Here is a 17,870-nt window from a genome sequence, read left to right on the forward strand (position 1 = left end):
AATGATCCAGCTCACTAAAAAGTGAGTGTTGTGCAGTTTGTTACATGGCAGACAAAACTGATTCCCACAGCAACCAACCACAGCGCTGCCTTCATTTTACCGGAGCAGATTAAAAAGTGAAAGCTAAGTTCTGATTGGTTGCTATGATAATTTTTCCTTTGGCCGGGGTCACACTTGCGAGTGCAATGCGAGAAACTCGCGCATTAATACCCGGCACTGCCGCCAGCACTCAGGACCGGAGTGTGCGGCTGCATGTATTTCTATGCCGTTCCCGAGTGCCGGCGGCAGTGCCGGGTACTGATGCACGAGTTTCTCGTGTTGCACTCCCAAGTGTGACCCCGGCCTTTGAGACAGTTCTGACAAAATATTTTAACTCAAAACAACAGGATGTAAACGACAGACCCATTCACCTAAACAAGGCGTTCTACGCATACCCATACTTACTAACGTGCCCATTGGTAAATTAAGTGTTTAACCCCAGTAACCCCTGTCATGGGCAGAAACGCTTACCTTTCAATGGGATTTTGCCTTTTTAACCACAAGATTATTTCCAAAACTTTAAGACCGTTCTGAAAAAGTCAGAACTGTCCTAATCACTTTGGCATTCATGTAAAGACCATGCAAAACATAGGGCGGCCTCCATTGTGAGTTCTGTTTCTACAAGATCCATAACTAATAGGCCAGATCCGCTGTGATCCACCTCGCCTTGTAGTGGTCTGTTTGGTGGATCTGTTGTGATCCACAGTGAGGAGTACACACACTTACTAGCCTCTGTACAGAGCGGACCGGGTAATGGGGGAATGCCCCTATCCCTGCTCAGAGATAATCTGATTACTCATAACTATTTGTAGTATCATGTCGCTTATATAAAAACAGATAGCACCCTGCTGACAGACTCCGCTCTGCTACATCGGGGCACAGACAGCAGCATCCCGCGCTCTCTAGTGACCGGTGTTATGTGCACACCATGGTGTTCTGTGCAGACCATGGTGTTATGTGCAGACCATGGTGTCCTCTGCCCCCATTCCCCTGTAGTCTGGGTGTGTCCCCTGGATGGACACAGCTGCTGGGGGTGCCGCCGTTACCGGACACTACCCAAAGTTCCGTGCACATGGCGGCAGCAGGATGAGAGCCGTCTCCACACACAGGATGCGGCGCACACTTACCAGATGCCAGGAAAGCTCGGGAGAAGCGTCCATAACTTGTGGAGCCGAGCGGACAGTCCCGCCCCAGTCACACTCTCACTCCCGGGTCCTGTCCGCACTCCCTGGCGCCGCCCCGAGCCTCACTGTACGGCGCCGCCCCCCGCGTGCTGTCGCCGGTGTGCCGGGGCCCCGGTGCGCCTGTCACTGCCACTGTGTAACCGCCACTTTCCCGTCACTCCTAGCACACTCCGTAGTGTAACAGCGCCAAACCTGCTAACTACATGGCGCTATAGGTGGAGTATTATTAGGAAGTGGATTCCCTTCAAAAATGCTCCTCAAAAACCGCCTCCAATCCAATGGAAAATTCACTTTGCTTCATGAGTTTTTTTTCAAGGCCACATTTACACATTGAGTATTTGGTGATTTATTTATTTTTACCTCAGTATTTGTAACCCAAAGCCAGGAGTGGAACGATCAGAGGAAAAATATAATAGAAACAAGTCACCACTTCTGTATTTATCACCCACTCCTGGTTTTGGATTACGAATACTCAGGTAAAATACTGACCAATACTGAACATGTGAACATGGCCACCATGATAAAAAAAAAAGCGACGTGTGATGTTCAGACAAGTTTTTGGAAGAGTGGAACCTGCTCGGAAGGGAAGGAGTGCCGCTTGACTTTCCAATGCAAAATTGGCTGGAGTTGAGAAAGGACGCCATGTCGCGTTTGGAGAGCCCCTGATGTGCCTAAACAGTGGAAACCCTCCACAAGTGACCCCATTTTGTAGACTCCCTAAGGAACTTATGTAGATTTGTGGTGAGCACTTTGAACCCCGAAGTGCTTCACAGAAGTTTATAATATAGAGCCGTAAAAATAAAAAATCATATTTTTTCACAAAAATGATCTTTTCGCCCCCAATTTTTTTTTTTTCCAAGGGAAACATGAGAAATTGGACCCCAAAAGTTGTTGTGCAATTTGTCCTGATACCCCATATGTGGGGGTAAACCACTGTTTGGGCGCATGGCAGAGCTCGGAAGGGAAGGAGTGCCATTTGACTTTTCAATGCAAAATTGACTGGAATTGAGATAGGACGCCATGTCGCGTTTGCAGAGCCCCTGATGTGCCTAAACAGTAGAAACCCCCCACAAGTGACCCCATTTTGGAAAGTAGACCCCCTAAAGAACTTATCTAGATGTGTTGTGAGAACTTTGAACCCCCAAGTGTTTCACTACAGTTTATAGCCCAGAGCCGTAGAAATAAAAAATCTTTTTTACCACAAAAATGATTTTTTTAGCCCCCAGTTTTGTATTTTCCCAAGGGTAACAGGAAACTTTTTGGACCCCAAAAGTTGTTGTGCAATTTGTCCCGAGTACGCTGATACCCGATATGTGAGGGGAACCACCATTTGGGCGCATGGCAGAGCTCGGAAGGGAAGGAGCGGCGTTTGGAATGAAGACTAAGGGCTCATTTCCACTGGCGAGAGACAAATCGGTCCGTAATCTGGACCGAAAAAACGGATGTAACGTATGCGATTATCATGCGAGTGCAATGCAATTTTTAATTGCATCATCCGTATGACATCCGTATTACTGTCCGATTTGTACGCACCGGTGTCCTTTGAAAAGCCGGCAAATCAGTGCTGTGTACAGTAAAATCACACTGACAGGTTAGAATAGAGTAGATATATACACATAGAATAGGTATATATACATATATATATGTCAGTGAGACACCTATCTAATATATAATTGCCTAGAATACTACTTCCTGCAATTTGTGCCAACTTCCGTGGCTTTGTCCGGAGCTATTGTCCGGAGATAAGTGACGTCACCAGTGTCCTACACCCAGGCAGAGCACAGGGGCCCCAGGCAGCATATGGGGCCCCTGGCAGAGCACAGTGGCCCCAGGCAGAGCACAGGGGCCCCAGGCAGCATATGGGGCCCCAGGCAGAGCACAGTGGTCCCAGGCAGAGCACAGGGGCCCCAGGCAGCCTATGGGGCCCCAGGCAGAGCACAGTGGCCCCAGGCAGAGCACAGGGGCCCCAGGCAGCATATGGGGCCCCAGGCAGCATATGGGGCCCCAGGCAGAGCACAGTGGCCCCAGGCAGAGCACAGGGGCCCCAGGCAGAACATGGGGCCCCAGGCAGAGCACAGGGGCCCCAGGCAGAACATGGGGCCCCAGGCAGAGCACAGGGGCCCCAGGCAGCATATGGGGCCCCAGGCAGAGCACAGGGGCCCCAGGCAGCATATGGGGCCCCAGGCAGAGCACAGGGGCCCCAGGCAGCATATGGGGCCCCAGGCAGAGCACAGGGGCCCCAGGCAGCATATGGGGCCCCAGGCAGAGCACAGTGGCCCCAGGCAGAGCACAGGGGCCCCAGGCAGAACATGGGGCCCCAGGCAGAGCACAGGGGCCCCAGGCAGAGCACAGGGGCTCCAGGCAGCATATGGGGCCCCAGGCAGAGCACAGGGGCCCCAGGCAGCATATGGGGCCCCAGGCAGAGCACAGTGGCCCCAGGCAGCATATGGGGCCCCAGGCAGAGCACAGCGGCCCCAGGCAGAGCACAGGGGCCCCAGGCAGCATATGGGGCCCCAGGCAGAGCACAGTGGTCCCAGGCAGAGCACAGGGGCCCCAGGCAGCTTATGGGGCCCCAGGCAGAGCACAGTGGCCCCAGGCAGAACATGGGGCCCCAGGCAGAGCACAGTGGCCCCAGGCAGAGCACAGGGGCCCCAGGCAGAACATGGGGCCCCAGGCAGAGCACAGGGGCCCCAGGCAGAGCACAGGGGCCCCAGGCAGCATATGGGGCCCGAGGCAGAGCACAGGGGCCCCAGGCAGCATATGGGGCCCCAGGCAGAGCACAGTGGCCCCAGGCAGAGCACACACCAAATCGGAGGCCGAGGGGCCCCGCCAACCAAATCGGAGCCCGAGGAGGCCCGCCCACCAAATCGAAGGCTGAGCGGCCCCGCCCACCAAAGCGGAGGCCGAGGGGCCCGGCCCCACCCACCAAAGCGGAGGCCGAGGGGCCCCGACCACCACATCGGAGGCCGAGGGGCCCCGCCCACCAAATCGGAGGCCGAGGGTCCCCGCCCACCAAATCGGAGGCCGAGGGGCCCCGCCCACCAAATCGGAGGCCGAGGGTCCCCGCCCACCAAATCGGAGGCCGAGGGTCCCCACCCACCAAATCGGAGGCCGAGGGGCCCCGCCTACCAAATCGGAGGCCGAGGGTCCCCGCCCACCAAATCGGAGGCCAAGGGGCCCCGCCCACCAAATCGGAGGCCGAGGGTCCCCGCCCACCAAATCGGAGGCCGAGGGTCCCCGCCCACCAAATCGGAGGCCGAGGGTCCACACCAACCAAATCGGAGGCCGAGGGGCCCCGCCCACCAAATCGAAGGCCGAGGGGCCCCGCCCACCAAAGCGGAGGCCGAGGGTCCCCGCACACCAAATCGGAGGCAGAGGGACCCCGCCCACCAAATCGGAAGCCGAGGGTCCCCGCCCACCAAATCGGAGGCCGAGAGTCCCCGCCCACCAAATCGGAGGCTGAGGGGCCCCGCCAACCAAATCGGAGGCCGAGGGGCCCCGCCAACCAAATCGGAGGCCGAGGAGCCCCGCCCACCAAATCGAAGGCCGAGCGGCCCCGCCCACCAAAGCGGAGGCCGAGGGGCCCGGCCCCGCCCACCAAAGCGGAGGCCGAGGGGCCCCGCCCACCACATCGGAGGCCGAGGGTCCCCGCCCACCAAATCGGAGGCCGAGGGTCCCCGCCCACCAAATTGGAGGCCGAGGGTCCCCGCCCACCAAATCGGAGGATAAGGGGCCCCGCCCACCAAATCGGAGGCCGAGGGGCCCCACCAACCAAATCGGAGGCTGAGGAGCCCCGCCCACCAAATCGAAGGCCGAGCGGCCCCGCCCACCAAAGCGGAGGCAGAGGGACCCCGCCCACCAAATCGGAGGCCGTGGGGCCCCGCCAACCAAAGCGGAGGCCGAGGGTCCCCGCCCACCAAATCGGAGGCCGAGGGTCCCCGCCCACCAAATTGGAGGCCGAGGGTCCCCGCCCACCAAATCGGAGGATAAGGGGCCCCGCCCACCAAATCGGAGGCCGAGGGGCCCCACCAACCAAATCGGAGGCTGAGGAGCCCCGCCCACCAAATCGAAGGCCGAGCGGCCCCGCCCACCAAAGCGGAGGCAGAGGGACCCCGCCCACCAAATCGGAGGCCGTGGGGCCCCGCCAACCAAAGCGGAGGCCGAGGGTCCCCGCCCACCAAATCGGAGGCAGAGGGACCCCGCCCACCAAATCGGAGGCCGAGGGGCCCCGCCCACCAAAGCGGAGGCCGAGGGTCCCCGCCCACCAAATCGGAGGTCGAGGGTCCCCGCCCACCAAATCGGAGGCCGAGAGTCCCCGCCCACCAAATCGGAGGCCGGTCCCCGCCCACCAAATCGGAGGCCGAGGGTCCCCCCCACCAAATCGGAGGACGAGGAGCTCCGCCCACCAAAAGTAAGTGCGGCCCCAAAAGTAAGTGCGCCCCCGGGTGCAAAAGTAAGTGCGCCCCAGGGTGCAAAAGTAAGTGCGCCCCCGGGTGCAAAAGTAAGTGCGCTCCCGGGTGCAAAAGTAAGTGCGCCCCCGGGTGCAAAAGTAAGTGCGCCCCCGGGTGCAAAAGTAAGTGCGCCTCCGGGTGCAAAAGTAAGTGCGCCCCCGGGTGCAAAAGTAAGCGCGCCCCCGGCCCCGGGTGCAAAAGTAAGCGCGCCCCCCAGTCCCGTGTGTGAAAAGTGCTGCTGTAAAGCTGGTAGCGCTGTTCAAGCACCATGTATTTCCTTCAGGAAATGCCCATCTAATATATAATTGCCTAGAATACTACTTCCTGCAATTTGTGCCAAGAAAGAACATACCAATATACATAGTTATTGATACATATTATTTATTATTTACATTATTGTTCTTAAGCAAAGAACCGTTGTTGTGGCATTTGCCACAACACGCAAAGTTGTTGTCTGATGTCTTTCATCACTCCCCTCATAAGCATGTTCATGGATCCTGTGTAACTGTACCTTAAATAACAAGAATTGTCAAGAGCTGGTGAGTGCAGCCATTTTTTGTTCTTTCTTACTATTATTTATTAATTGTATTATTCTTACATTTGAATAAATAAAGTATATATGGATTCTAGACTCCCGATTCTTTAGAATCGGGCTGCCATCTAGTCTAATATATAATTGCCTAGAATACTACTTCCTGCAATTTGTGCCAACTTCCGTGGCTTTGTCCGGAGCTAATGTCCGGAGATAATGTTCGGAGCTAATGTCCGGAGCTAATGTCCGGAGATTAATTGCCTAGAATACTACTTCCTGCAATTTGTGCCAACTTCCGTGGCTTTGTCCGGAGCTAATGTCCGGAGATAATGTCCGGAGCTAATGTCCGGAGCTAATGTCCGGAGATAAGTGACGTCACCAGTGTCCTACACCCAGGCTGAGCACAGGGGCCCCAGGCAGCATATGGGGCCCCAGGCAGAGCACAGTGGCCCCAGGCAGAGTACAGGGGCCCCAGGCAGCATATGGGGCCCCAGGCAGAGCACAGTGGTCCCAGGTAGAGCACAGGGGCCCCAGGCAGCATATGGGGCCCCAGGCAGAGCACAGGGGCCCCAGGCAGAGCACAGTGGCCCCAGGCAGAACATGGGGCCCCAGGCAGAGCACAGGGGCCCCAGGCAGAGCACAGGGGCCCCAGGCAGCATATGGGTCCCCAGGCAGAGCACAGGGGCCCCAGGAAGCATATGGGGCCCCAGGCAGAGCACAGTGGCCCCAGGCAGAGCACAGGGGCCCCAGGCAGAACATGGGGCCCCAGGCAGCATATGGGGCCCCAGGCAGAGCACAGGGGCCCCAGGCAGCATATGGGGCCCCAGGCAGCATATGGGGCCCCAGGCAGCATATGGGGCCCCAGGCAGAGCACAGTGGCCCCAGGCAGAGCACAGGGGCCCCAGGCAGCATATGGGGCCCCAGGCAGAGCACAGTGGTCCCAGGCAGAGCACAGGGGCCCCAGGCAGCATATGGGGCCCCAGGCAGAGCACAGGGGCCCCAGGCAGCATATGGGGCCCCAGGCAGAGCACAGTGGCCCCAGGCAGAGCACAGGGGCCCCAGGCAGAACATGGGGCCCCAGGCAGAGCACAGGGGCCCCAGGCAGAGCACAGGGGCCCCAGGCAGCATATGGGGCCCCAGGCAGAGCACAGTGGCCCCAGGCAGAGCACAGGGGCCCCAGGCAGCATATGGGGCCCCAGGCAGAGCACAGTTGTCCCAGGCAGAGCACAGGGGCCCCAGGCAGCATATGGGGCCCCAGGCAGAGCACAGGGGCCCCAGGCAGCATATGGGGCCCCAGGCAGAGCACAGTGGCCCCAGGCAGAGCACAGGGGCCCCAGGCAGCATATGGGGCCCCAGGCAGAGCACAGTGGTCCCAGGCAGAGCACAGGGGCCCCAGGCAGCCTATGGGGCCCCAGGCAGAGCACAGTGGCCCCAGGCAGAACATGGGGCCCCAGGCAGAGCACAGGGGCCCCAGGCAGAGCACAGGGGCCCCAGGCAGCATATGGGGCCCCAGGCAGAGCACAGGGGCCCCGGGCAGCATATGGGGCCCCAGGCAGAGCACAGGGGCCCCAGGCAGAACATGGGGCCCCAGGCAGAGCACAGGGGCCCCAGGCAGAGCACAGGGGCCCCAGGCAGCATATGGGGCCCCAGGCAGAGCACAGGGGCCCCAGGCAGCATATGGGGCCCCAGGCAGAGCACAGTGGCCCCAGGCAGAGCACAGGGGCCCCAGGCAGCTTATGGGGCCCCAGGCAGAGCACAGTGGCCCCAGGCAGAACATGGGGCCCCAGGCAGAGCACAGGGGCCCCAGGCAGCATATGGGGCCCCAGGCAGAGCACAGGGGCCCCAGGCAGAGCACAGTGGCCCCAGGCAGAGCACAGGGGCGCCAGGCAGAACATGGGGCCCCAGGCAGAGCACAGGGGCCCCAGGCAGAGCACAGGGGCCCCAGGCAGAGCACAGGGGCCCCAGGCAGCATATGGGGCCCCAGGCAGAGCACAGTGACCCCAGGCAGAACATGGGGCCCCAGGCAGAGCACAGGGGCCCCAGGCAGAGCACAGGGGCCCCAGGCAGCATATGGGGCCCCAGGCAGAGCACAGTGATATTTTGGACCACTGTGCGGTGTTTCAGAACCCCTGTGTGATGTCTGGGGCCCTGTTCTTAAGTATATTAAAGATTAAAGTAACGTATATTAAAGTATATTATAGATCAAATTTGACACGTTTATGAGCACCATTGAGTGATATACTCAAGAATGACATAATTTTTCAACATTTTATGGTTTCAAACTGTAAACACTCAGAGTTTTTTTTACTTCAACCAGAAAACCTTAACGGTTCATAAAAAACTTTACTGTTCAGGATATGATAAAAGTCATAGTATTCTGAATCTTTAACTTATAAAGATACCTTTACATGGGGTGATTATTGGTTCCAGAGAGGCTTTAGGCCGATAATCGTACACATGGCTGGTGACAGGACAATCTAATATATAATTGCCTAGAATACTACTTCCGGCAATTTGTGCCAACTTCCGTGGCTTTGTCCGGAGATAATGTCCGGAGATAAGTGACGTCACCAGCGTCCTACACCCACTCAGGGTGGACAAAGATATATGCCTTCGTGGTGCGCGGCACTTTTCTGATTGGTTGCCGCCTGCCGCGAGCGACCAATCAGAAATGTGCCGTACTGTGACACACTCCGCCCGCCATTTTGGTGTGATTTTTGAATTTTTACCTCACAGCAAGTTTCTACTGCGTGGAGGCGGTCCCAGTGACGTCGCTCTTCAAGCTCCTGCCGAATTTCGTCAAAAAAATGATAATACCATTTACCAAAACTATATATATTTAGTTGTGAAGTGGTTCAGTGACATTTTCACACCAATTTTGAACTTTTGTTTGGTGTTTTCTCCATATACTGCCTATTATTTACTGACTGTAAGGGTACGTTCACACAGGACTTTTTTGCTGCTTTTTTTATGCTAATTTAGGTGCGTTTTTTTGGTGCGTTTTTGGTGCGTTTTTTGGGTACGTTCACACAGGACTTTTTTGCTGCAGATTTTTGCTGCAGATTTTTGCTGCTTTTTTTATGCCAATTTTCAGCTGCTAGGACACCTCACAATGGCTCTTCACACCTTACTACCAGGAACTCCCTCACAATAGATCACAATCAGGACACCTCACAATGGCTCTTCACACCTCACAATGGCTCACAATGGCTCTTCACACCTCACTACCAGGAACTCCCTCACAATAGATCACAATCAGGACACCTCACAATGGCTCTTCACACCTCACAATGGCTCACAATGGCTCTTCACACCTCACTTACCACACCCCTAAGCTCTTGGCTGTGAGATCCCTTCCTGCTGGCCATGATTTTCTGCACAAAAAACGCAGCAAATAATGCTACATGCGTTTATTCAGCGTTTTTGCAGCGTTTTTTTTCATCACCCATTCAAGTCAATGGGTGAAAAAACGCTGCAAAAACGCAGCAAAAACGCTGAGGGTATGTGTCCACGTTCAGGATTGCATCAGGATTTGGTCAGGATTTTTCATCAGTATTTGTAAGCCAAAACCAGGAGTGAAACAATTAGAGGAAAAGTATAACAGAAACATATGCACCACTTTTGCATTTATCACCCACTCCTGGTTTTGGCTTACAAATACTGATGAAAAATCCTGACCAAATCCTGATGCAATCCTGAACGTGGACACATACCCTGAGGGTATGTGCACACGTTGCGGATTTCTTGCAGAAATTTCCTGAAGAAAACCGGAAATTTTCTGCAAGAAATCCACATTTTTTTTTTTGCGTTTTTTTTCCGTTTTTTTCGCGTTTTTTTAGCATTCTGCAAGCGTAATTAGCTTGCAGAATGCTAAAGTTTTCCAAGCGATCTGTAGCATCGCTTGGAAAACTGACTGACAAGTTGGTCACACTTGTCAAACATACTGTTTGACAAGTGTGACCAACTTTTTACTATAGATGCAGCTTATGCAGCATCTATAATAAAAGATAGAATGTTTAAAAATAATAAAAAAAATAAAAAAATGCTTATACTCACCCAGACATCTCATCAGCGGCGTCCGTTCGTCTTCCTATAGCTGGTCTGTGCGCACAGGACCTTCCGTGACGTCACGGTCACGTGAGCGGTCACATGACCGCTCACGACCAATCACAGGACAGTGACGTCATCGGCAAGGTCCTTCGCCGCACATCAGCTACAGGAACCGAAGCGACAGCGTGCAGTGGAGGCGGGAAGACATCGAGGGTGAGTATATCGCTATTTTTTATTTTAATTCTTATTTTTTGACCACTTATATGGTGCCCAGTGCGTGGAGGAGAGTCTCCTCTCCTCCACCCTGGGTACCAACCGCACATAATCTGCTTACTTCCCGCATGGTGTGCACAGCCCCGTGCGGGAAGTAAGCAGATCAATGGACCCCTAGGTGTGCGGAATCCCCTGCAATTCCGCATTTTAATGAACATGTTGCTTTTTTTTCCGCGATGCGATTTTTTCGCGGAAAAAAAGGCTACATTTGCACAAAAAATGCGGAATACACTTAAAATAATGGGAGGCATATGTAAGCGTTTTTTTCGCGTTTTTATCACGTTTTTATAGCGAAAAAACGCGAAAAAAACGCGAAAAATACTTAACGTGTGCACATGGCCTTAAAGAAGTGACATGCCCTATGTCCAAAAAAAGCAGCAAAGCAGAAAAAACTGATCAAACAAAAAACCAACGTGTGTGCATGAGATTTCTGAAATCTCATAGGCTTTACTGGTACTGTAAAAAGCAGCTGAAAATTAGCATAAAAAAAGCAGCAAAAAAAAGCAGCAAAAAAGTCCTGTGTGAACGTACCCTTATACTGAGAGACTGCCGTTTATTAACCTCTTCTTTGCCACACTGGGTATATTGCTCTATTATTTGCCACATAAGGACATTGTCCATTATTGCCCAGCAATTTCTCTGCAATATAAACTGCCTATTTATTAATATCTGTATTCCTGCAAAGAACTATTGCCTATTATTAACTGGCTATTTTCCTACTACCTGACACTGCCTCTTATTAACCTGTTGTTTGCCACCACCACGCTTAAAGCTGTTTAGCTTAGCCAACATGAGCTCTAATAGTAAGGATACTAATGACACAGAGCCCAAAGCTGCTGATGGCGCACGTAAGATTAGGTCAAGATTAGGTCTGATATAAAGTATACTAATAATGCAGAGCAAAAAGACGCCGATGCCGCACGTAAGCGTAAACAGCGTGCTAACAAGAGTACAGAGGATAGATGCAAGCGCCTGGACACTGTTAAGTATAGTAATGACACAGAGTCCAAAGCTGCTGATGGCGCACGTAAGATCAGGTCTGATATAAAGTATGGTAATGATGCAGAGCGAAAAGCCGCCGATGCCGCACGTAAGCGTAAACAGCGTGTTAACAAGAGTACAGAGGATAGATGCAAGTGCCTGGATACTGTTAAGTATACTAATGATACAGAGCCCAAAGCTGCTGATGGCGCACGTAAGATCAGGTCTGATATAAAGTATGGTAATGATGCAGAGCGAAAAGCCGCCGATGCCGCACGTAAGCGCAAACAGCGTGTTAACAAGAGTACAGAGGATAGATGCAAGCGCCTGGATACTGTTAAGTATACTGATGACACAGAGTCCAAAGCTGCTGATGGCGCACGTAAGATCAGGTCTGATATAAAGTATGGTAATGATGCAGAGCGAAAAGCCGCCGATGCTGCACGTAAGCGCAAACAGCGTGCTAACAAGAGTACAGAGGAGAGATGCAAGCGCCTGGACACTGTTAAGTATACTAATGACACAGAGCCCAAAGCTGCTGATGGCGCACGTAACATCAGGTCTGATAATAAGTATACCAATGACGCAGAGCGAAAAGCCGCCAATGCTGCACGTAAGCGTAAACAGCGTGCTAACAAGAGTACAGAGGATAGATGCAAGCGCCTGGACACTGTTAAGTATACTAATGACACAGAGCCCAAAGCTGCTGATGGCGCACGTAACATCAGGTCTGATAATAAGTATACCAATGACGCACAGCGAAAAGACACCGATACTGCACGTAAGCGCAAACAGCGTGCTAACAAGAGTACAGAGGATAGATGCAAGCGCCTGGACACTGTTAAGTATACTAATGACACAGAGCCCAAAGCTGCTGATGGCGCACGTAACATCAGGTCTGATAATAAGTATACCAATGACGCAGAGCGAAAAGCCGCCGATGCCGCACGTAAGTGCAAACAGCGTGCTAACGAGACTACAGAGGACAGACAGAAGCGCCTGGACACTGTTAATGCTGCTTGCAATAAACGCATTACTAATGAGTCTTTTGAGGACAAAACTAATCGATTAAGTAATAAAGCTGCTGCTGCACGCTCTCAACGTTGCAAACATAATATTTCCACGTCCTCAGTCATAGATTCTGCCCACAATACAGCTTCTTTGTCTCCATTCATAGAATGTGTGCGGCCTCAAGCTCCTTTAACCGTTGGTAAATCTGCACGTAAGCGCAAACACTGTCCTACTTACACTCCAAATGATAAACGCCGTCGCCTGTACACCATTAAGTCTGCTTATAAGACATGCTTCACACCTGACTCTTCTAAGGCAACAAACAAACCATTACCAAATGCAGCTGGTGCACGCCGTGAACGGCGCAAAAAAACCGCTTGCACCTCCATATTAATAAACCCTGACCACGATACACCTTCCAACTCCTCAGTGATTGAATCTGTGGACAGTGAAGATCCTCTACCAGGTCCACGCTTTATATATGTTGGCTTAAAGAAACATTCCAATGCTCCGTTACCACAACCTGTACCTCAACATCCTACAGGTTTTACTAATGATGACAGTACCATAGTAGAACACTCCTGTGGTCCTATGAACTATTTATGTGAACATTGTCAAGCATTACATTTTAATGCTGAGATACCAGCAGATAAAAATTTTACTCTGTGTTGTCACAAGAGTAAAGTGCATATACCTATACCCCAATATCCCGAGGTCTTTAAACGATTGCTGACAGGGGAGAGTGAGTTCAGTAAGAATCTCATGGAAAATATTCGTAGTATTAACAGCTCATTTGCTTTCGCCTCCATGGGTGCCAATATATCCCCTCCACCTGGACATGGCCCTTACTGTTTCCGTATACATGGACAAATATATCATCGTACTGGAACCCTACATCCCAGTGATGATCAAGTTCCAGCTTATGCCCAACTGTATATTTTGGATACCGCTACCGCGAATGAACAACGTTTAAACTGTGAACAAAATCAAAAATGTCATCCCACTTTGATGAGTATAATTGCTCTTCAGTTAGACAATGTGAATCCCTTTGTTGCTGCCTACAAAATGTTACGAGATGTGGAACATGAAGAACATCTTAAAGCTGAAGCTAATGGCACTCTCATGCCAAATATCATCATGGCCCTTAAACAAGATCGGAATCAAGACCCTCGCCGATATAATAATCCAACTGTCAATGAAGTTGCTGTCGTATTTGAAAATGACAATGGAGAGCCACCATTTAATCATGATATTTTAATACATTTACAACCGGACCCCAAAAATCCTTTGGCGCCAAGAACACAACAGGTCAGCATTCTACACAGTAATTTAGATGCTTTACTCTATCCTTTATTTTTCCCTTACGGAGACCAGGGCTGGCATGATGGCCTCAAGCAACAAGGGCAAAGTCCACGCAGAGTTACACAACTGCAATATTACTGCTATGTGCTGTCTGTCCGTAATCAGTTTAATCCACTCCAGAATGGTGGCAAACTCACTCAGCAGTACTTAGTGGATGCTTATGTGAAAATCGAGGCAAATCGCCTAAATTATATCCGTCAACACCAAAAGGATTTGAAAGTAGAGGATTATTGTGTACTCCAGGAACATCTCCAGAAAAAATCCATTGAGAAGGGCATCCCCATTGGAAAAACGGTCATTTTACCATCTTCGTTTGAAGGCAGTCCCAGGAATATGCAGCAGCGGTACCAGGATGCCATGGCTATTGTGACTAAATATGGTCGTCCTGATCTATTCATCACCATGACCTGTAATCCGAAATGGAATGAGATTACTGAGAATTTGGAACCTTGGCAGCGTGTGGAACATAGACCTGATTTGGTGGCACGTGTTTTCAAAATAAAACTGGAAGCACTCTTAAAAGACATTAACAACGGATTATTTGGGAAAGTTTGCGCTATGGTTCATGTAATTGAATTTCAAAAACGTGGCCTTCCACACGCTCACATTTTGATTATTCTGGACAGCAACTCCAAATTAAGGACTGAGGAGGACATAGACAATACAGTGTGGGCTGAAATTCCCAATCCTACCCACTACCCTCAGCTCCATAAAATTGTTCTCCAACATATGATTCATGGTCCGTGTGGAGAACACAACCCAAATTCTCCCTGTATGGATCTGGGGAAGTGTACAAAAGGTTTCCCTAAAGATTTGCAACCAAGAACCATCATAGCTAAGGACGCCTATCCTACTTATCGCAGACACTTTGGCCCATCTTTTCAACACCATTCTAACATGATTGACAATTCGTGGGTGGTTCCATATAATCCGTTCCTGCTATTAAAATACAAGTGCCATATAAATGTCGAAGTTTGTGGTTCCATTCAGGCTGTGAAATATTTATTTAAATACGTCTACAAAGGACATGATAAAGCCAATCTTGAAATCTGCCAGACTAACATCCAACATGATGAAACACACCAATTCATGGATTCAAGATATGTCAGTGCACCAGAGGCAGCTTGGCGAATATTCTCATATCCAATGCATAAACAATCTCATAGCATCATTCGCCTTGCTGTACATCTACCGCATTCTCAGCCACTCTATTTTCATGGGGATGACTCTATTGGAAACATCAAACAAAAGCTCCATCAAAATTCTACACTTATGGCCTACTTCAAGCTTAATCAGAACGACCATCATGCTCATATTTATTTATACCGTGAAATTCCCGAAAACTATGTTTGGAAAGAAGGTTCTTGGGAAGTTAGAAAGCGAGCAGGTGGTTCTGTGATTGGACGAATGTATACTGTCAGTGTGAAAGACCAAGAACGCTACTATTTAAGATTGTTATTGTTACATGTCAAAGGTGCAACCAGTTTTGACAGCATAAAAACTGTACACGGAGTCACACATGAAACCTTCAAAGATGCGGCATTAGCTCTTGGCTTACTATTTGATGATAGTCTGTGGAGAAATACATTACTTGATGCCAGTATTCTCAACATGCCAGCACAGCTACGTGACATGTTTGCCTACATTTGTATTTTTGGTCCTCCAGCTAAACCTCGGGACTTATGGGATGAATTTAAGGAACACTTTGTAGAAGACTACTGCTATGCATACCACTCCGACACTCTGGAGTGTGTCAATTGTGAAGGCTATGCTATGACAGATGTCCAACATGTTAGCTCATGGCAAAACTTATACTGATTTTAATTTGCCACGTCCAGTCAAGAAACAACACCTCCTCCCACAGTATGATAAAGATTATGAGTTATCAGCAGCTGCTGAAATGAAAGCTACTCTAAATGAGGACCAACTTTTTGCTTTTGATGCTATCACTCAAGCTTTAGAAGACACTAATTCTACAGCAAAGTGTTTTTTCCTTGATGGTCCTGGTGGCAGCGGAAAAACGTACCTATATCATCTACTCCTACATCAGCTAAGAGGACAAGGAGACATTGTGTCACCTGCTGCCACTACTGGAATTGCCGCCAACTTGCTACAAGGTGGACGAACCATTCATTCTCTTTATGGGATTCCAATTCCTGTGAATGAAACATCTGTTTCCAGGATTAAGAATGATACCGATGCAGCAAAAGATTTGCACAGCACTAAACTTTTTATTATTGATGAGTGCACAATGCTATCCAAATATGCATTGCATGTCATTGATAGAGTTTTACGTGATGTCATGACAACAAATGTAGCTCACAAAGAAAAAACACCGTTTGGAGGTAAAGTGATTGTTTTTGGAGGCGACTTTAGACAATGTCTTCCTGTCATCCCTCATGGGACAAGAACTGATGTTGTAGAGAGCTGTATAAAATATTCACAACACTGGCAACATTTTACTCGCCTGCCACTTATTAACAACATGCGCTCCATTGATCCTCACTACAGCAGTTGGTTGCTTCAACTGGGAAATGGTGAACTATCTAATAAACATAACCTTGGAGATGATGTAATTGAAATTCCTCCAGACATGGTATGCACTGGCTCTTTAATAATTGAAATTTTTGGAGATAATCTTTGTATTGATGTGAATGACACCGAAAGCATAAATACAGCTGCATCTCATGCAATTTTATGTCCAAAAAATGAGGACGTTGAGAAAGTCAATTCCCAAGTAAGTCATGGATTTATTGATAGGTGACTATACTGAATATATCAGTGATGATTCCATCGATCCTGATGAAGCTGATGACCTCGATCAATACCCACTTGAGTTTTTGAATTCACTAACACCAACTGGAATGCCTTCACATCGGCTGAAACTTAAAATTGGCACCATTGTCATGTTATTACGTAATCTGAACACGAACAAAGGTCTCTGCAATGGTACGCGGCTCATTGTCACTGCCTTACATGCCAATATCATACTGGCTAAAGTAATTAGTGGGTCAGCAGCAGGAAATGTGGTATTCATTCCACGAATTGATTTGTGTCCATCAGAGACTGGATTACCTTTTAAATTAAGACGGAGACAATTTCCCATCAAGCCCGCATTTGCAATGACCATAAATAAATCTCAAGGCCAGACCCTCCATCGAGTTGGCATTTATCTACCAGAACCTGCTTTTGCCCATGGTCAATTGTATGTTGCTTTTTCCAGGGTGAAGCAATGTTGCAATGTGAGGGTTAAAGTGGTTAATACACCACTTCAAGGACAATTATTGGCTGATAGTACTAAAGTCTTCACACGTAATATTATCTACAAAAATATTTTAGTTTAAAGTTACTTTTCTTTTTTTTCATTATTCAGTTTTTCTAATAACATAGACAGCAATAGGCAAATTCTATGTATAGAGATAAGGAAAAAAAACAAAAACAAAAAAAAATTAGTGTAGCCATAGACATATAGATTTTAAGTACTTATGTAGGAAATACGTATATAACATACGTACTCATTAGCATATAGGGTTAATAACTCTATATCATATCTACATAAATTTAGAAATATGATATATCAATACATATTTTTATAGGTAAGTAGAACACACATTAAGTACAAGATGTAAGATGTGTATCATCCAAATGCCTGTATTTGGTGATAGGAACCTGTATTTGAAGCTCCAGCAGTATAGCTGCTGAGAGATTTCATTTTGTTTTTAAAAAGGGTGAGGTTTTTGTGAACAGGTAAGAGACGGGTGGGATGGCTGTTCACACACATCTCTATCTCCAGGTGTGTTCTGTACATAGAAATAGATATATAGATAGGTACATATTTAGATAGATAGGGAAAGAATAGAGATTTTGCTTTCACATCAACATTTTTCTGCTATTTGGAGAATTTATGGTGGAAAAAAGGCTATTTCTGCACTTCCTGCCTAAGGGCTGACCCACGCCACTCTTGCTGTAAGTTGCATGCAATGTATA

At 49.7% G+C, this 17,870-nt stretch overlaps 1 protein-coding gene across 1 annotated transcript in view; it reads right to left on the reverse strand.

Annotated features, from left to right (window-relative positions):
* LOC143816391 (septin-10-like) overlaps nt 1-1,323 on the reverse strand; it is an 89,830-nt gene extending 88,507 nt beyond the window's left edge. Inside the window, exon 1 of the mRNA XM_077296677.1 lies at nt 1,167-1,323. Within this exon, the coding sequence (XP_077152792.1) occupies nt 1,167-1,199 (33 nt within the window). The 5' untranslated portion in view covers nt 1,200-1,323. The remainder of the gene's footprint in view (nt 1-1,166) is intronic.
* Nucleotides 1,324-17,870: the final 16,547 nt, after the last annotated feature.

The sequence above is a fragment of the Ranitomeya variabilis genome, chromosome 3 (assembly GCF_051348905.1).
Source record: "Ranitomeya variabilis isolate aRanVar5 chromosome 3, aRanVar5.hap1, whole genome shotgun sequence".
NCBI lineage: Eukaryota > Metazoa > Chordata > Amphibia > Anura > Dendrobatidae > Ranitomeya > Ranitomeya variabilis.